Raw genomic sequence first — 21,324 nt, forward strand, 5'->3', positions numbered from 1 at the left:
AGTGTGATGTTTCCTGTACACAATCATATCATATAATGAAAACATTTCTTACCAGATCTACTGTTTTCACTGGAAGAAATCTGAAGGTCTGTAAGATGTGATACTTTGTCATCTGATTCAGGTTTGTTGATTGGCAGGGGATTAAAAACACTTCCAGCAGATAATGTTGGAGTAGCTAGATTGCTAGTAACTGTGCCAACTGGTAGAACAAGGCCGGTAAAAGGAACATCCTTCATCGTCTCTTGTGCAATTGGTAATGGAGGCTGTACTAAAGCTGTAGAGAAATAACAGAAGTGTATCACAGTAATCATATAGTGAAACCTTCAAATTTAGTTTCACAGAACTCAGGATGATAAATCAAAAGAAGTGAAATTAATTACCCTCACTGGTGTATTTTCTGATAATAAATATATTTGATAATAAATTTCTAATCCTCACTCAGCAATGTAATATTTAGGTTTTTTTTCTAGAGATCATGAGCTGCAGGCAAACCTAAGCAATCAGTAGTTGAACATACGTTTAAATGTTAAATGAATGCAGTTGGAATGCTAAACTAAAATATTTTATTATATATTATTCAGTGACTAAGACCAAATAATTCCAGTAACAGCTACATGTGTTAGAAAGGTTCAAGTATTGAACTATGCTTAAGAATAATTAACAATTTGCCATAACTTTTTTCAGTAACTCCATGTTAGGTATAATTTTTCAGTCTACATTATAAACTCTGTAACTGTTTTTCTCAATGCCTGCTTAAACCACCTTAACAGCAACTTCTGTGTTGCTATTTCCCATTACATGGAATTAATTTGCTTTTGATTAAATAACAAGGAGTATATAAACAAAGGAAATTTTTCATCACATACAAACAATTGTTAGAGCAATCAAACTTACGTGTTGGAACAACTGGTGGGACAACAGGTGGTGGGACAACAGGTGGTGGGACAACAGGTGGAACTGGAGGAGGCATATAACCTATATGGAAAAAAGATGACAAATGATTACATGAAAAGCAAAACTTTTGCAGTAAAAGATTGCCCGCATTATTTATCCCAAAAAGTTGCGCCACTGTACACTACATTAACAGGAAGAAGCAACAGCAGTTATTGTTTTCAAAAACAACCCCATCTTTGCTACAGATGATCTGCAGGCACATCTTTAAGTGATATCTGCCAGTAGTATCCAAAGAAGAAAATCAAGAGCTTCAAACTTTTGAAAAGTAAGGAGACTGATTTTAAGTACTTTCAAATTTTAATTTTTTGGAAATGTAAAAAGCTATGATTCCTATTCTCAACAGAATACACTGGTAAAAATAATACCAAGTTAGATATAAGTAATTTTAATCTAGTACGAAATTTAGGAGTCAAAACCTACAACCTCAGTTGTAGCCAGTAGCTGACAGAAAACTCTGATGGACAAAGAGGCACATGAACTGCCTATGCTCATTGCATTTTATCTTTACTGTCTTACCTGGAGGTGGCTGTGAAGGGTTGAAACTTGCTCTCAAGAAGGGTGGTGGAGGAATTGGGCTATAACCAGGAGGAGGGACAGACATTGTGACAGGAAACGCAGGTGGAACCAAGCTAACAGCAGGCACAGCTGGAGCTACTGGAATCTTTTTTCATGGAAAGAAAAACAAGCACCTTCAATACTTAATATTATTCAAGGACATTAAAAGGGATAAACTGATTTAACTGCAATTCCACATCAAGCACTAAATGTACTAAAGGCTTTGTATATATTTCAAACACTGAAGAATTAGATTGCATTTTGAAATGGTACACTATGGGCAAACAAGGACACTGAAAGAATCCTCTTATCTTTATTCTCAGACAGCCAAAAATACAGTTTAACACTATGTCTATTCAAGAAGAAAAATGTATGTATTGCAGAGGGGTGAATGCAGAAATGCAGAGAGAAAAGCAAGAAAAATGTAGATAATATAGTAATTTGGGGGAACTTGGAAAACAGTGATTCTAGTGTCTAGAAAAACTTATGTATGTGAACAGTACTAGAAAATTAAGTTTAGTGTGTGTAATTATAATGCAAATAATCCCAATAAAAATCCTGACAATTATTGAATAGTTCTCAAATTTCTGTTTGAGCTATGCATTTTGTTACAGTGCATCATATTTACAATGATGTAATTAGAAGCAGTATAAATGCAATATATACCTGAATATTTAAATATATACTGATTACAGTGTACTGATTACAGTGTAGGAGACAGCTGAGATAAGAAGACTGAAGATAGTTTTTGCAAAGAGGAAAAAGCTCAAAATTCAATTCAAGTAAATGCTAATATATTAACATTCATATAATTTTGTGTCAGTTCAACAACTGGAAATGTCTGTACACATTTGGAAAGATAAAACACTTAAAAATATAAGTACAAAAACTCTGTATTAAGCAACTGCATGAAACTAAAGATTATGCTTAATCATGGCAACTATTCTAAAATATTTCAGAGATGAACACTAATGGACGAAGGATTTAAATCAAAAATATTTTATCACTTAAACTCAGCATTAAAGTTCGCCTGTACTGAATAAAAAGTCTGCCCACCAGTTCTGTGGGGCATTTGCAAACTCAGACAATACCAACCTGCAGCATAGTGACTGGTTGTGTGTAAGCTTCAGTCTGTGTTGTAATAACGGTACTCTTATCAACTGTAGCACTCTGCGTCGTTTGAGTATTTTCTTTAGCAGCTTCTGAGCTTCTGGCTGTTTCCCACTCTTTGAAAATGATGTATTTTATTATAAAAAGATAATTAATGTGTTATTTTTGTTTAGATATTAAAAAATCCTCTTCCTTCTTAAACAATAAATTTGAATCTAGTATCTACATGGATTCATTACAAACAGTCCTCAAACTTATTATGAAAAGAACGAGTGCAATTATTTATTATTGAGTATTTTAAAGAACATAAAATATTTTATCTACCTGCAATGCTGTTTAATTTTGCCTGTATAAAAACTGATTTTTCAAAACTTGCCAAGTTTTTTCACCAATCATTCTGTTAACAATTTGCAATATAGTGTATGCTCCTGTTTTCTAAAAACTCCTGTAGCCAATATATGTATGTTATCACTCGGCAACTGTACAACGAGAAAGAATCCTGATGTTAAACAAACATCATCACAACCTCTATTTCTTCAAAAATTTTGCACTTTAAGTGTAACCTAAGGGAATGTATTTCAGTAGTATTACATGTTTTAATTTTTGTCATTTATACTCAATTTTCATTCAAAGCAAGATTGTATTTTGACTGAAGAATCACTGTCCTTACTGTAAAAGTCTCCATCTACTGTTTATTTCAGTACTGATCTGTTTCAAGAAAATACAGTACAAATAAATCTTTCATAAACCTAACAAAGTGTTCAACTGGGTTTCAGAATAAGGTCTAACACTACTTGTTTTCCTGTCTCTCTGACTTTATGGAAACAATACCATAAGGTAAAATACCATAAGCTGTGCCTATCTGGACAAGTTATAATTTCAACTTAAGTCTTATACCTGAATATAATACTTTCTTAATCACAAGCAGCTAACGTTTATTAAGGCCTAAACTAATTATGCTCTGCCACCAGTTCCTCATTGTCATGACAATCAACTGGTTACTAATCTAAAAATATAATCTAGATTTCATTATTACAGTGCCATTTATATTGTAAACAAAGAGCTAGAAAAATCCATGTAAATGAAAAAAAAGTAAGTATTTCCTAAACAATAATTTTTCTGAGAATTTGCAATTACCAAAATAAACACACTGTCTAACTATCAGAATTGTTAATGCCTGTACCTGTATTTACTGTTTCCTGGTCAATCATGCCACCTTCAGCAAAGCCTTCCAAATCATCCAATTTCACTTTCTCCCATGGAATATAGGAAACCCCCAGGTCCACATCCCAGAATTGCTTGTATTCTGTTTTCACACCTTTATTCAAAGCCCAAGCAATCTGAAAACAAAACCCAATCAGACAATATGGTTAAATCATATAACCTGGGAACAGAATATTTCAGATTATTTCCCTCAAGTTTCTGTCACTGCACATCAATCCTCAGTGTCTATTAATCAAAAGTTTTAACAATGTTTGAGTTTTAAATGAACCTGATAGAAGTTTACTTATCCTCTACAACAGGTACATGTATGATTAATTACATCAGAAAGCTTAAATTTGTTCTAGATTAACACTAGTGGGGAAATTAAAAATACAGTATTTGAAGGATTTACCCTAAAGCATCAAGCAGGCAGAAGAGACCCTCATAACATTTAATAAAATACTTAACCCTAAGACTACTATAAAATTTAATATTAAAGTGACCCAAATGGTCAGGCACAGGACTTAGACTGTACCTACATAAAATATTGTCCAAATGTTTCCTAAATATCAAGTCATAATATCATTTTTCTATCTTTCATATTGCCTGTTAAAAGCTGCATTTTACACAGAGAGAAAGCAGTTTACACCTCACTGCTTCATTCTTCTTCTCCACATTGTACATTGGAATGAACAGCTGCCAAAAGAAAAGTCATCATAGTAGAATTGTACTATGTTTGAAACAGACAGCATCCTTAAGATTAAAATCACCTTACCTTAATAATTTTAGATCCAATTTTATATGAACCAGAACTAAGTTTCTGAAGAGCACGATATGCATCTTGTCTATGTACCATACAGACATAAGCACATCCTCTTGGGGGAATCATCTATGGAAAAACAGCAGTGGTCTTAAAAATTAGGAAAATCAGTACTTCAGATTATATAAAGGCTTACACTGCAAACAACTGTTACCTTAATCGGCCATATTAACAAGTTTGGGCATTGAGAAAACTTAAGAGTGATACAGGCAGGCTACTTCAGTTCCAACATTTTCAAGAAGCAACAGCAAGCTGAAGAATGCATGTTATAAATGATATGAAAGATTTGAACATGGAGCAGACAAAAACTGGGAGCTACATTATGACAACTTCAGAAAAGCAGAGGTTGCTACCTCTTCTTAAGCTCCAAATTCTCTGAGCTGAGCAATAACTCCTCACAGAGGAGCAAAAAAGTGATAAAAAGTCTATTGCATTTTGAAGGGTAGACTCCTCATTCCTGAATGTAATTTTTTTCTAATGTTTTATTGCATTTATGTATATGTATGGCATGTTTTATTTACTGTATGACACAGCATGTAATCTTTGCAGGCTTACATATTATGTACAACAATTGCTTACATCCGTTTTAGTCAAAAATCTTGGTGTGCTTTTACAGTGTTTAAATGGACACAGTAACATAAAAAACATGTTAGATGACAGATTGTAAGCATATTTTAAGAACTGCATATTTTAAGAACATAATTAAGAACTGCATTAAGATATACATTAAGATTCAGCTTTGTGGAATGCGGAGGATGAACTATCTACAATATGGTTTGCCTTTGAAATGTAACACGCACTGCAACATTGTTGTTACATTGCTTTCCTTAATTAATAATCTCTGCAAATGAGGTTTTAAATGTCTGGCTATGGGGCTGGTTTCTTCACTTGTGAAACTTTTAAAAAGATTCTGTAAAGTCACAAAAATATTACTTATTAATTACATATTTGAATATATTAACATGACAGGAAAACAGTAGAAGTATTATCTGAAATGAATGAAATTGCACAAGAAGCACTTTTAAACTGCTGAAGCAAGAAGAAAACCCAGATTTGTCTCATGTAGATGTGCTGTTTTAGGAGAAAAATACTTCCTTTTTAAGTTGAATTATAGGCAACTGAGGTACTACTCTAAATACCTGACTCTAAATTACTCTAAATAATGAGAATTGCATCTCCCAATTAGATGCATTTTTTCAACTGTCACATTTTAGAATAAATGCTTGTTTACAGCACAATTTCTTTTCTTCTTAACGTTTTATCGAGCAGGATTCTACTTAAGGAATCCTCTGTTTGGAAAGTAACCAAAAACATCTGTAAGTGTCCTTAGACCAAGGAAAAATGATACCTTCTCCATGACACATTACTAAACCAGAACAATCGTAACTTTTTGATTAAACCCTGTTTAAAAACTGCACAAAGTGCTAGAGCTTAAGAAGAGCCTTTTTACCTTGAAGTGTACTGTCTTTAGTGCTTCAAAACAGAGTAGATCAAAACCAGGTGGCAAATACCATGGCCACAATTTTTAACTGTGATGGAAAAGCCTCCTAAATACAAGTTTAATCGGCTATAAGGAATTCAGAGACATAATTATGCATGCTTAAGTTTCTATTCTAAAATTCTGACAGAAGCATAGCAACACGCTTACTTACATTAATTGACTCTATCTGTCCAAATTCTTCAAACAAGTTTGTTAAATCTTGCTGAGTAGCCTTCTTGTCTACTTGACCTACCCAAAGAGTAGTACTGCAAACTGTCAAGAGACACATTCACATCAATCAAAATACTGAATGTTAGCTTATTAAATACTCTATAGCACGAATGTAAAAGGCTTTACAACTACCCAGGAATCACTGATAAAAACCCAAGAATAATAAATCTATTACTTACTGCACAGAGATTACGTACATTAACAAAAGTGATAAAGGGTTAAACAACACTAAACATATTCACCACAATATCCTCTTGTTTCATTTTCTTTAAAAAAACAAAAGTTGTTTCCATAGAAATTAAACGGTAAAATTCTGTAGATTTTCAGCTAAGGTAAACTGAATTATAAATTACTTCTGGAAAAAAACCAAAACATTTCTCTTCTACCTTCCATTAAAAAAACCCATGCCTTTAGGATCCAAGTAAATTTTTACAAAGTAAGACTAAGTTCTAACTGTCTAAAAGTGTATTACAGATGGAACTTATTACTGCAATATTATGCACTGCATTTTCACCTGAAAATAGCAACAATACTATTAATTTACCATGGGCAACAACCTGGAAAGACAAACTTATCTGAGGCCAATCAGGCTGAAGACATCCACAGTACTTCTGATTCTTGTCAATTCCACCACAAGCCCAGATCCCTGCCTTTCAAATGTCCACCCATCCTCTTCGCCAAACATAAACACTCACCAACATGAGCTAAGACTTCCTTCTCCCATATATATATATGGTTGCAATACCTCTGTCTCCCAAATACTGCCTATACTTCATCTATATATGAAGCTTGGATTTCTTGGTCTGGCCTATCCTTAACCAAGGAAACATTATTTCTTCATCATTATATTGATACATCACATCCCCTTTCTGTACCAATCCTGGTGCACCAAAATGGAAACCAGAGCTGTGCATTCTGTCCAACGACATATTCAATCGACATCAGTACTATGCAGTGCTGAGAATGACCAGCTGTAAGATTTGTCTTAGACAAAACTTGTTCCTTACGTGCTTGTAGATATCCCTTTCATATCTCATGGTGTTAAGCTCTTTGAAACAATTCTACAGATCTCAGCAAGTAGTAACAATGGCTGTCACTGAACAAATTTCATGAAGTAGAATGCTTGTCAGGTGAATTATTTATTTACTTCATCACTTACCTCCCCCCAAAGTTTCCATGCTTCACTTAGCCTACTTAGTATCTCCATTAAACTTCACATTACCTCAAATGCTGCTGCTGTTCATTAGGTTACTTAACATCTCTTTCCCTCAGCTCCCAACCATTCTGATTATAGCTCCCTGCCTTGTGGACTGCTGGGAGAAATCTACACCATAAAACCAATTTGTCTCTTCTCATGTGAAAAAACAGAGAAGAAAGGAAAAAAAAACGGCATCTAAACTATAGTACAGTCCCCAATTTAAAGTCACGTTGGAATGATATAAAATATTAATGTGAAGAGAACAGAACACTCTTTCCTTTACAAAAATGAGTTGTGAGCTGCTTATTTTGTCAGATAAATAATATAGTTCTAATGCACAAGATAAATGCAAAACTGTATCAGAAACAGTTTATAACCTATCTAAACAAAATTAAATTCTCAAAATACATTCCCTTTGATTTAAGCAACTGTGTGGAGGAAGTTATTTTTCTCCTTACTACCTTCCTCTTGTTTAGAATGTAAATTCTCCATAGAAATGAAAGCAGTGCACAGCAACACCCTGCAGAGGCTGAAATTCACTTGATTTTTTAATACTTTCTTAAGATACCACCATCATGATCTGTTTTACTGTAGCAAATTCCACCTGATTTGGCAGTGACATTCCTCTGAAAATCTATTTTAAAAACAATGTAAACGTTTTAAAACCCGGGCCTTTAAGATAGCCATCCAAGTGTTCAAAGTGTGCACCGCAGACTTCAATATTTTAACTGTTTTCAGACCAACTGCTGGACACATTCAAATGCCAAGTTAAAGACAACATTAAATTTAGAGAAAGAAGATTGTAACTTAGAGACAGCTCTTGCTACTGTCTGTTTAGAAGCAAAATCAGTGGTGCAAGTGTGAGTAAAAACATCAGTAGAACAGTGTAACACTTGTATAAGATGACATGATGTACCTAAGTTGCAAGAAACATCAGAAATTAAACTTATAAAAGTAGTCAAGATAAATCTTGTTCTGTCAATGAAAACAAAGCCTTTTTTCCATTTAATCCTACATGATAAAGACACTAAGCAGGTGCCACTTACCGCTTAGCGTTTTTGACCGTATAGGAGGCAATCCCTTTTTCTGACGTTCTTTTTCCCTTTCCCTAGCCCTTCTTTCACTGGAGTATGACCGAGATGACTTCCTCTTCCTTTCTCTTGATCTTGAGCGTGAACGCTTTCTGTGTTTCCGCTTACGAGAACCAGACCGAGATCTAGACCTTCGTTTTCTTGGTGACCTACAAAATACTTAATTTTAGTATGCTGAGTTAAAAAAAATATTCTGACTTAGTTGTCAAAATTTTAACAACAAACTTTAGGCACTACACAGATATTTCCATTATATTCACTAAAACTGCTTGGGGAAATAAACTTAATGCCATTTGGGTGAGGAACAGAATAGACACCTTAAACCAAAACACATTCAAAATGTTCTGTATCTACAGTACCTAAATCTCTGGCTCAGAAAGCCTGTCCAGCTGGCTAGTGTTATTTCTGTAACTTGAATAAGTCTTTAAAAATTTCAGTTAAACCACAGATATGGGAAATGAACTGTCACACCAAAAGTCTGCATCTAACACACAAATATTTAATGAACATGTCTTTTCATTGCCAAAAAATGTTTATGACAATTTTGGAAAATATAGAACTAAGACTGACAATCACAAATTGTAACTTTTGTTCAGAAAAAGTTCATTTACTTATACAAGGTAATTACAAAACCTTGAACGAGATCTTGAACGAGTTCTTGATCTTGAATGAACAGCTGATTTCTTTTCTTCTTGTTCAAAAATCTCTTCTTCAGCAATATCCTGACCTTCATCTATATCCATGTCCTGAGGTCAGACATAAAAGATGTTCAATAACACTTTATAAATATACTCACAATATATATGACTTGGAATCATGTTAGTATGTGTTTTCCTTTCAATTTCTGTAATAAAATTTTATATAGTTTTACCTGTTGTTGAATATCCATTGTATCATCTACATTTGCTTCTACTTCTAAAAACTGCTGTTGACTACTCCCTTGTGATGGTGACGCAGAGTGCTCTGAACCAAAATTTCCTTCTTGATTCTCCTCAGGGCTCACCTAAATAACAGTTAATAATATACCATAAAGCCCCTTGCAATTACGAATGTAATAGTCTAAGAAAATAATATTCCCATTTCTCATTAATATGAAAGCTGAACTGGATATCAATCCACTCCATTCTTTTTTTTGTGGTATCATCCTTAAACACAAAAGTTTGAAATAATTAATATTCCTGATTACAAAATATTAGTATTTATTTGTGAAAATTTATTTGCCAAAAAACTACGATACACACAAAGTACACAATTCACTTCTTAATATAGCTGCCTCAAAACAGAAATTCACATGACAAATGTAGCTATATATACAGTGACCATGAAAGACACCCACTTGTCCCCCATTCATAAGCATTAATAAATGTTATTTTGATACTAACATAATAAAAATATTTGCAATACCAATTGACCTAGTTAAAAAATTTACACTAATCTGAACTTTTTTACAGTGCATGATTTCAGACAAGCAATTAATGAAAGATAAGTGAGGAAGCTATGTCATTTATACCAGCATGCCAATTTCAAGAGATCTAAAAAGATAAGCAGTTCTGAAAACACATCAAAATTAATGAATGTGGAATACTCAAGGTGTTGATGATTTGCTAGAGAAAAATCTGTAACAGCCTGTGCCTTGCCAGAAAGTACAGATTTGGAAAAAATATATCTAAGATACAAGATAAAAAATTCAAGAACCAGAATAAATGAAATTAAAATAATCAGAAATTATATGAGAACAATTTTGAAAAATAATTTAAAATCTACAATCCATTACTGCAGGTAAACATTTTAGTGATCCTCACTATATTTTAACTTCTAATTAAACAAATCCTATGTATTTTATCTGCCTAGAGAATGACAGGAAGTTAGCAGAAGGACTAGTAGTAACAATTTTATATTTTTTAAACATAACAAGCTTGTAAAAAAATATTCTACTGTAATTCAATTATTTATCCTCTGACAGAATGTTTTGTCTCATTTTCCTTATATTTAATTATTTTTCAACCATCTGTTCCTTGATATCAATGCCTACAATTCTTGTTGCTCCTTCTGTTTTTATCTTCTGTCCTCTCCTCCTTCCCCTCTGTTCCTCATCAGATACCTCATCATTTCGTTTTGTGCTTTATCTTTCCTTCTCTTTCCCTTTGATCTTTCTCAATGAAACTTACACATGAAATTAAAGAAAATATTGCCCATAGCATACTGCAGTCACTACAAAGTAGTTCCAGCAGCAGTTTGTATCTTTTACCTGTTATCAAGGTGAAAATAAAACTTTCTCTCCATACTGACTAGACAAGAAGACTGGATCTGAAGGGAAAATTCATCAGGTCTTGTAATAGAAAATTAAATAGTAAGGGGAGAGTCAAATAAATGTTCTACCCATAAATGTACTGTAAACTTTGGTTTTGCTTATTTCACAATAAGGTAAGCATTCAATATTTTTATTTTCAAATTAGACAGTTACTTTTTGATATGACACATCAAAAGCTTCTCAAACTGATCATTCTTCAATGCTTTATTCCTTTACAACATTTTTAGTGTTTAAAGATAGAAATGGCTAGATATCTTATTGGACGTAAGACCTAAAACTATTTAGTCTGTAGCTATGTAGTATATTCCTTCTCATTTACTACACTTAAATGAGAAATTAAAATAAAACAGTAGAATAAAGCAGTAAAGAAACAATATCTAGTAAAAATTAAATTATTAAATTCACAAATTCAAAGCTTAAATGGCATTCTTGATTGAAAGCTGAGGCACTTGGCTCAGGTAGTGGAATAGACTAATCAGGGAGGTGGTGGGGTCACCAACCCTGGCGGAGTTTAAGAGGTATCTGGATCTGGGCTGGGTGATGTGGTTTACATCATTTCAGGGGTTACAGTGGCAGTGCTGGTTGACAGCTGGACTTGGTGATCTTAAGGGCTCTTCCAGCCCTTACTATTCAATGGTTTATGACTTTGCCTTTGCACAGCTTAAACTAAAATCTCCAACAGATGTTTGTTGAGTTTGTGATGCCTTGTCTTTTCTTTCAATCTGAGATTTATATTTTCCAGTGAAACCAGATACAAATATTCCACATGAAGTCCACTTTATACCTGGCCAGGATCAAGACAAAGTACTTTTGCCTGTTTTGGTTTTGGTTTTATTTTTTAATGGGATCAGGAGAGAAAAGAACAGTTAATTACTGAGGACTAATCTCAGCAGAAACAAGCCAAGTTACTTCAGTGTAAAGAGGACACAATTCATATAGTTAGAAGGATCTCAGGCACCAGTTCTTAATGAACAATTTCTCAGGAAATATGTGTCTCTGTTCTTTAGGTCTGATTCTTCAACAGAATTATTTCATTAATTATTAGTCAAGACATAAAACCTGGGGAAATTAAAGTTACCCACAGTCTCTATTCTGTCCTCCCTTCAGAGACAGGAGCATAATCACCTCATTGCTCACCTTATTCCTTCTGCAAGCATAGGAAAGCTTTTTTTTCCCCATATAAAGAGCTGAATAGCCAAAGCAAAGTCTAACTTAACTAATGAGTACTCTATCCTAGGAGAAGCAATACGTACTTCCCATATGTTTGGTTGTGCAGTTTTTTTTCTGCTTTAAGCACTTTTTTCACTTATCCCACTCACTCTGCAAGCTTCTGTTACATGGTCAGCTAGTGACAAAGACTTTAATTATACGAAAACTGTCAGTAACAACACAATTTTTTTTTGTCCCGGAATATACTTTTTTAATCAGTGGAGAACATAAATTACTACAACAGCCACAAGATGGAGATCTTACCTTTTGAGGCTGCTGCTGCTCCAGAAGCTGTTGTCTGAGATGTTCTAAATTTTGTTGCTGCAGCTGTTCAGCTAGTTGGTGAAAAAGTGAGTTGTTCACAGATTCTGGTACTAATGGCCTAAAATGAAATAACTTAAATTAAAAAAAAAAAAAAAAAGCCTACAGTTTTTCTCTTAAACAGTTAGTATATAGGTCTTCACAACTGGATTTCAAGTTTAACTAAAATGTAAAATAATGAGGACAATGGAGCTAGCTCCACCTTCTAATATCATCACTATCCCATCAACTGTATAAATAAAACTATAAAAAGCAAAGAATATGGTAACTTTAAGATAAAGTCAAAAAATATTCTGGCACAAAAACTTACAGTAAAATGTGTATGTAATTTAGAAAACCGTTTTTTCTCCTCCTACTGTTTTAGTGTACTTATGCTTGGAAATAAGTATTTTCCGTACTTAATGCTAATATTCAATTAGCATCAGGCAAATTTTAGCATTTTCCATAAGAAACATAGCTTAGTCTTACAATTGGGAAGAGGGAGTTTCCTTTTTAGGCTCTTCATTTTGTTCAGATTCTTCCCCAAAGTCAAACCTGTCCATCAGCTTCTAGGAGAAAACAAAATAAGCATTACTGAACACTCCTTATATGTCCCTTTATGTATATTTCCTTGTCCGTAGGAAAGATGCTGTTACTTCATACCTTAAAAAAAAAAAAAAAAAAAAAGGTTGGCATATAAGCTGAATAGAAAATTAAATGTCATACTGCTATTGCTACCAAACTCTTGAGTGCATCAAATCTTGGCCCAGCTTTCCTGAGCTCTGCTGCAACAAGTACAATCACATGTTCTTTCCACCGTAACTAAGAATTACTTTGGAGTAAAGCTTAAATAAAGATGAATTTTATGTAATGGTACCTTTAATTAGAAGAAATTACTACGAAGAGGCCAACTATTCAATCCTTTCGTAATCATCAAACTGCTCTGCTCATATCAAGAGAAGACCTACAGCTTGATAACTTCACAAAGAGTTACTGTATTTTCACACACAGGTGTCATTTAGACAACCTGAATTCCTTCAAATATACTACTCCTTGAAAACAACTTCTCACATAGTCTGCAAAAAAAAAATCAAAGCAAGCAGTTATCATGTAAGAGGAATAATCCTTCTAATGGATAAAAAGAAAGATAGCTGACAAGGAAAAAAATTTGGATAAACTTCCTGTGTTATCCATGAAGATATCTACATTGGAGTTCTCCTTAAGTAAAAGAGTTTGTCTGTTAATTTTAAAAAGTTCAGAAGCATTTTAGTAGCACTTCACTTTCCTGAAGAGAAAAACTAAGGAACAAGCATGCAGAAATACAACAGATGTTATTTGTCAGTGAGACTGCCTTTTCTTCATTATTTAATGATAGAGCTGTGCTATTAAAGCCATGTCCATGCATCTTTACACACCTTGGAAGTTTTCTGTAAAGCAGAGCTAATGCTATACTATCAATCACCATAGCTTCTTCTCAAACCTTAATTTCAGATGAAAAAAACCAAGAGGATGAGAACATATGGCAGTCATTTTGAAATACTAAGGCAAAAAACATCTTCAGCAACAAGCCATGATGATTCAGTAACCCATTTTCTTTCTCAGGATGCTCTATTTGCTCTCAATTATTGGAGTCCAGGAACAACAACAAAACATAAGCTTACTAGAAGATGGATCAATCACTGTTCAATCAAGAATTTTAGAACCACTTTTCCCTATATAATATTTATGAAAGCAGGACTAAGTATGTCTCTGAGAAAATACAGTAGAAACACAGAGCATCAATCTTATGTGAGATAGGACGATAAAATCCAGAATTACTTCCAGCACATCTATCTAATCCATTTACAGCAAGGCGATGCCTTTTTTGTTTGTATTGTTAGAATATTTTCCAATGAGGTACTTAAAAAATGCTGCTGCTCTGAAAAAAATTGTGCATTTTAGAAAAGTTACCTCAAACTTAAAATACTATTAATCATCATGTATCTTTCATCATGACAAAGTAGGAAGGAAAATAACAGAATATGTATTATTTATATGGCTGAAAAAAGAAATAAATAGAAACTAGTCGCCAGCTCATGACAAACAAAGCAAACATTTAAATTAACCAAGGCCAGAGAAAACAAGAGAACTTCCAGCCAAGACAGGTGAACATGCATGATTTTTGTTTACATTTGGTTTAAGTAGCATTGCACATATTGAAACGAAAAATCTGAACTGAAAGATCTTGATTTTTACATAGTTTATAAAAGAATACTCTCTACAGTGAAATAATAGAAATTAAACCAAATTAAATACTAGGATACCATGGTTAATGTTACACACACAGGCATAAAAAAGCACAGACTCTTCCCTTTATGCTACAATGTTACTTTATTTACCTAAGAAGAAAATATGTTCAGAAAAAGCAATAGAAGAGATTAAAGACATGAAAAAAGCTTTTTATTAGAAAGGAAACAATTTTTTTTCACAAGAATCAGGATATTCTCTTTGGAAATTAAAAGAAAGGGTGTACGGTAAATGCATACTATGCATAGGAAATGTTGAACAAATTTTTTTTTACTGTAACACAAGTATTTGGTTCTGTAGCAGGATCAGAAAACATGCATATTTGATGTTGCCAGAAGAACTTTTCACATAATGCAGATCAATTTGCACAATTAAGTAACACAAAATACAACAGACTGAAGAGATTGAAAACAAAGGACTGGAAGAACTGCCAAATAGTTTTTTTTTTAAAAAAAAGATGTTCACTTACGTATTCATCAAAATTATTTTCTTGCACTATTTATATTTGTTATGCAATTCACAAACATTATGTCATGGAATGAAAACTATGCTTCACAGTTTCCTTTGGATCACAATACTAATAAATCTTTTTTATCATAAAAGCTGCCCTTTCTTTTATGTCTTTATACAAACATCTCATCAGAATGTGAATTCCTTCAATTTACTTCATTTCAGCTGTCCAAAATTCAAGACAGCCACACCTATGAATATACCAATCCATGGAAATGCTGGAATTAAAGTCTGCAGAATAATGCTGTACTATAAAATACTTTCAGTATGTAAATATTATACCAGTTCCTATTAACTGATGCATTCATTCCCTGGGATTACACCTCTCTCAAGTTCATGGTTACAGCTGTGGTAATAGGGGTACAGGATATTCTTTTCCTGACTTATTTTTACAGCTGCATTACTTTCAATAAAAAGAGATTATCTGAGTGAAGAATAAAAAAGGGCTTTTTGCTTCTCCAACCTCCTTATTCTTACTATTTATTCACTCCAGGACAATCTTACAGAGATCATGTACACATAACCTGCTTCTTCCAAAGATAATAGAACTCCTATGTTTATTTATTTATTTATTTCTCTAGTTAGTTATAATTCGAGCAGAAGTTCTTCCCTTTTGTTATTATAGGTATGTCCTGGGTTGACTTTATGATACTGGTATCCCCAATCGTCTGGTTTATGTTATATATTAAGTTCTGCACCTTTAAGACTGGCTTTGAGAGCAAGAGAGGGGGAAGAAGAAGCGCGCAGTTTGTGTTAAGGAAAAACATCACTCCCACACATCTCGCTGGCGGGACTGTGGTGTCTGCAGCACGGACAGACAGCGGGACAGAGCTTCTCTCTGGCTTTTAGTTAGTTCTAGCTAGATGAGGCAGAGAAGTTCCCTGGACCTTTGTTTGTTTTTTTCCCAATTTTCTTGGATCTGTGCAAGCCTGCTCTGGACTGAACACCCAGCCAAACCCCGGGAGCTCACGCCTGTGGCCCACCGGGGCCTGGGCCTCAGCACTTTCCAGCGCCAGAGGGACTGATAAGAACCTGAGCGAGCCGAGCTACACCACATGAAAAGGACTTTTTTTTTTTCTTCCTAGATTCGCCATCCCATCGAACAGCAAGAAGTTTTATTATTTAATATTACTCAATTTCTGTTAAATAAACAGCTTTTTCCACTTCTCTCCAAGGAATTTTTTTTTTTCTTTTCCCGGACCAGTTGGTGGGGAGGGGCATTTCCCTGGGAAAATCCCCATTTGGAGTTTTCCTTCCTAATTTGCCCTAAACTAAGACAAGGTATTATACTACTATGACTGCAATTGCCAGTATGGTTGTTGCTACTTGGCATTAGTATTCTTAAATTCCTGCATTCTGGTTTTTTTAGTAGTTTGGTTTGGGTATTTTTGGCTCTTCTTTTTTTTTTTTTTTTTTTTTTGGGAGGAAGTAGTTGTTGATATTCGGTTTTTTGGTTGGTTAGTTCGTTTTGGGTTTTCCTGCAACAAAATTTTCTTTACCTACAGGCTTATTTATTCACTTACATCACTTTGTGGCTAAAATTAAAGTTTTCTTGGCACATACTTTATGATGCAAGGAAATTACAAATCCAACTTTTTACTCTGAGAAAACAGTGTACATTAATTCCTGCATATTTTCCATTTATTACCTTGTAAGAAACAATTCTCACTGTCGTGTTACAACAAAGTGGGGAAAAAATATGTAATGATGGATTAATTTTGCTAAATCATAAATCAAATTTATTACCATATTTAATAACCTTTGTGGGTCCCTTCCATCTCTAGATATTCTAGAATGTGCTATTTAGCCTTACGCTACTGTCTAGACAATTTTTTTGTATTTTCAAGCTGTAGCACTTTATAGTATATTAATATATTTTTTAAATGTCCAAAGTCAAACAATAAAATCCAAAAGAACTTCTCACATACCTTTTAAAAATAAATACTTCTTCAAATTTCTATTTTTTGATTTTTACCTTATTAAAAGAGACACTCTGTTCCAGTGGATTAAGTGTGTTAGCAGCAGCTGCTGCAGCTGTGAGTTGTGCTGTGAGGGCCTGTAACTGAACGACGAGACCGGCATCCAGGGCTTGAAGTAGCGAAGGCTGAGGTTTCTGCTGCTGTATCTGCAGCGTCTGTATCAACTGCTGAAGCTAAAAGAGAGAAGATAAATACACTGAACAAGATTTTTTTAAAGCAAAAAAACAAAGTAAAACATAGACTTTTCCTCTTCCACTTAGTAAAAAAACTCCCAGGAATGAAGTATCATCTAACCTGTGGCTATTATTTCGTCTTGGTTTGTTTTCATTTACAGCAAATTTTGTTCCCATGTACTGGCTAATTTGTTTTCTGGGGCTGATAAAATAGTCAGATGCTTCTTTTTCCTAACTTGCTCTGACAAGCTGCATGATGATGGCAGTCACTGATGCCTTAAGTTTTAGCTTCCTTATTTTCCATATTCTGTGCTGCCTAGGTGTGTAGTTTTGAGCTTCATATTAAAGTGTTAGTGAGCTCTCATCACACGGTAGGTAGACAAAACAATTCCTTTTCTAGCTTGATACCAAGGACAATCACTACAATGGACAGGACAATCAGGCCCAAAAGCATGAACAAAGGTGGACTGAAGAGAGAAAATAAGAAGGATGGGACTTCATAATGAGAAGCTGTGATTGGACAATTAACCCCAATATGAAGATGGACCAAAACTTGTAAATGTGAGACCTCATGACCGGTTGTCCACTTTGTGACCATTTTAGGTCCATCTTGGGTGAATCCCTGGCCAGGCTCTTGTACTGCCCAAGGTGTATCCTTTAAGGCCTTTCAATAAATACTACTTTATTCTTAATTCTGTCTAGCCTCTCTTCTAGGTCAGCCATCTCAAGGCATCAGTTCTGGCGACCCAGATGGGACAGAAGGCATCTGGAAAACCCTCTGGAGCAGAGCAACACCCAGCTCCTACCCCTCCACTCCTGCTGGCAGTCCTGGAGAGGGCCCCAGCTGCAGTCCAGAAGGTATCAGAGCCCAAGAACCTGGTATCAGAGGAATGTGAGTAACTGAATAAAGGGGTATTCTGTTTGGCACCTGAGTTAGGTGCTGAGAGATCTCTTTCAGGTTTTTCTGCCAGCAGTGGTGCAGTGAGTTGGCTTGAGTGCTATGGCTCCGAAGGTCAGGAATCCACATTCTGTACCTTAATTGTTCTTGCTTGCTATTTCACTTTCTCTTGGTTCTTTTTATCTCCATGGACTGTCTTACTCATAAATGTTAAGACATGGGGTGTATATTCTCTTGTGAATGTTCTAATAGTAATACCCCGAGAGATAGCCTTTTGGGGTTAGTATTGAAAAACTGGTGGGACCTGACTGGTGGGGAATCAATGTTTTTTAAATTCAAACTTACCCAACTCTCAGAAGAGATCTGGCTGACTTATGAACTTAATAATGATGAGGTGTGGCCTAAATTTGGTAGCTTTTATAAGAAATGACTATCAAGTTTGATTTCCCATATACGCAAAGATAGATACCTCGATGAATTAGAATATGCTAGGCTTTTTTATGATCTCAGCATGTCAACAAAGCCCAGCAGCAAACAGAAAGGCAGAGTTAGTCTAGTCTAAGTTGCCCTAAATTAGTAAAGTCTAGTTGCCCCCGCCATGAGGGCGGGCCCGGGCCCAGGTCAGGGGGTGCCCCCCCCCCCCCCCGCCGCCACCATCAGAGCCGTTGTCACGACAAGGGAGGGCGGGGGCAGGCGCAGCTCAGGCAGGGTCCCAGCCACCGGTGGAGGAGAAAGGCGAGCCTTGGCAGCCACGGACGCTGTCCCCGCGCTGTCACCGCCCAAAGGGGAGGGGCCGGGGGAGGTGACAGCCAGCATGCGCAGCCCTCAGCACCGCCCCTGGAGGAGGAGAGGGGCCGAGCCTTCTATAAAAAGGGTGGCGAGGGGATAACACTCCCCCCCAGGGGGCGTGGCGGCTCTTCGGCCCTCAGGCCTGTGAGTTTTCATAGCAACCCTGAACGCCAGAGAGCTGCCTCAGGGGATGACTCCACCAAAGATCGCAGACACAGCCCGGGACCAACGTCGCAGTAAATCCTGCATGGTGCCTTCTAGGATTGGGACTAGTCGAACTAGATTATTTGCTACAACGGAGTCAGACAGCTCTTGCTCAAGCAACTGGAGCAGGATGAGATTGACGAGATCATTGTTGCCCTAAACAGGCGAAGGAGGGGAAAGATAGTGATAAAAGCCACCCAAGAGCGTAGTCCAATTGCCAAACGTACTATGTCAAAAAAGGATAAAGGAGAAGGACCAAAAGAACCAGTTTTGCAAGCCCCATTAAGGCAGGCAGTCGGCAATCAGGGGCCAATATATGTGAAGGTTCCATACTCCCTTATCAAGTTATAGCAAGGGAAAACTACTGTGGGGAAATATGAAGAGAACCAAGATAAAGTGGCAACATTAATAGAAAGAGCAACTAACTCACAAAACCCTGACTGGGCTGATTTGAACTCTATGCTACACACATTACTTGATCCCACTGAGAGACAAATAGTCAGTAAATAGTCAATAGTCAATCAGTTGAAGGGAGCATAGCCAGTGGACTGCTTCAAGGCACTGTCACTCAGATATTCCCCCTGGAAAATCTAGGGTGGGATCCAAATATGCCAGAACATATGGCGAGGTTAAAGTGTTATCAAAGCTTTGTGGTATGAGTTAAAACATGGTATTCCTAAAGCTATAAATTGGTCAAAGCTTTATGAAGGCAAAATTATGATGAATCACCCACTGATTTTTTAAACAGGTTAAGAGAAACTGCCATCAAATATACAGATTTAGATCCTGAATCAGCTGATGGTAAAGCACATCTAGTACTTTTGTTCTTGGGTCAGGTTTCAAATGATGTAAGAGGAAAGCTGCAAAAGATAGAGGGAGTTTGAGACATAGATAAACTGCTAGATGTTGCCTGGAAGGTATTTCGAGATAGAGACCCAACTGAAAGAGTTAAAACCCAACCTAGTAAGAAGGCAACTCAGGAAAAGTCATCCAAGAAAACTTGCCCTACAGAGAAGGACCAATGTGCATGCTGTAAGTAGTGGGGGCATTGGAAGAATGACTGTCCTGCGCTGAAAGAAAAATCCTCAGTTCCCCAACTCCCACTAGTACAAACCTCAAGCAGATCAAGCTCTGAATGAAGGGCTACCCGCCCCAGCAGAACCTCCAGTTATAGCTAAGCTGGGGAAAAAGGACATTGAATTTCTGGTAGATACTGGAGCAGCATATTCTGTGTTAAACACATTAGAAGAGAAACTGAGTCACAATATCGTACATGTTGTTGGGGCAACCAGGGTAAGAGAAACACAGCCTTTCTTCCAACCTTTAAAATTTAAACTGGAAAGCTCTGGGTAACCCATCAATTTCTCTATATGCCTAAGTTCCCTCAACCATTGCTGGGGAGGGATTTGCTAGAAAATTTTGAAGCAGAAATTAAATTTAAAAAGGGAAAAGGTGTAAGAGTTGTAATTCCTGAATCTAAATTTGTCCAAGTTCCAGCACTTTTTATACAGGAAAAACGTGGTGAAATCCCTGCTGAAGTTGAGAATGTGGTAAATGCAATAGTGTGGGCCAGTGATATCCCAGGAAGATACAAACTGACAGAAACAGCGAGTATTACACTCAAATCAGGAGCTACACTGGTAAGGAAAAAACAATACCCTTTGAAATTAGAGAACCGTAAGGGACTGGTATCTGTAATTGAAAAATTCCTACAACATGGTTTACTAGTGCAATGTGAGTCCAAATTCAACACCCCAATTTTAGCTGTTAAGAAAGCAGATGGTAAGAGTTATTGATTAGTGCAAGATTTAAGAGCAATTAACAAAATTACAGAGGACATCCACCCAGTGGTAGCCAATCCTTACACCCTTTTGACCACACTGACACACAAATTAGGATGGTTTACTGTTGTAGACCTGAAGGATGCCTTTTTCTGCATTCCTGTGCACAAAAACAGCAACAAACAGCACAAAACCAGAGCTTTTTGCCTTTGAGTGGGAAAATCCCAAGACAGGGAGAAAAA

At 35.7% G+C, this 21,324-nt stretch overlaps 1 protein-coding gene across 3 annotated transcripts in view; it reads right to left on the reverse strand.

Moving 5' to 3' along the window:
* Positions 1–21,324, reverse strand: part of SCAF8 (SR-related CTD associated factor 8) — a 94,992-nt gene that overhangs the window by 39,223 nt on the left and 34,445 nt on the right. For all 3 annotated transcript variants that reach the window (XM_014263513.2, XM_005518417.3, XM_014263512.2), the window contains exons 7-19: positions 17,234–17,410; positions 12,952–13,031; positions 12,427–12,544; positions 9,514–9,645; positions 9,276–9,388; positions 8,598–8,791; positions 6,295–6,395; positions 4,598–4,711; positions 3,803–3,959; positions 2,605–2,735; positions 1,471–1,615; positions 895–975; positions 53–274 (exon numbers count right to left, since the gene is read on the reverse strand). In XM_014263513.2, the coding sequence (XP_014118988.2) occupies positions 53–274; positions 895–975; positions 1,471–1,615; positions 2,605–2,735; positions 3,803–3,959; positions 4,598–4,711; positions 6,295–6,395; positions 8,598–8,791; positions 9,276–9,388; positions 9,514–9,645; positions 12,427–12,544; positions 12,952–13,031; positions 17,234–17,410 (1,765 nt within the window). The remainder of the gene's footprint in view (positions 1–52; positions 275–894; positions 976–1,470; positions 1,616–2,604; positions 2,736–3,802; positions 3,960–4,597; positions 4,712–6,294; positions 6,396–8,597; positions 8,792–9,275; positions 9,389–9,513; positions 9,646–12,426; positions 12,545–12,951; positions 13,032–17,233; positions 17,411–21,324) is intronic.

The sequence above is a fragment of the Pseudopodoces humilis genome, chromosome 3 (genome assembly GCF_049639895.1).
Source record: "Pseudopodoces humilis isolate 2021_Gansu_Grassland_sample_001 chromosome 3, ASM4963989v1, whole genome shotgun sequence".
Classification (NCBI taxonomy): Eukaryota; Metazoa; Chordata; class Aves; order Passeriformes; family Paridae; genus Pseudopodoces; species Pseudopodoces humilis.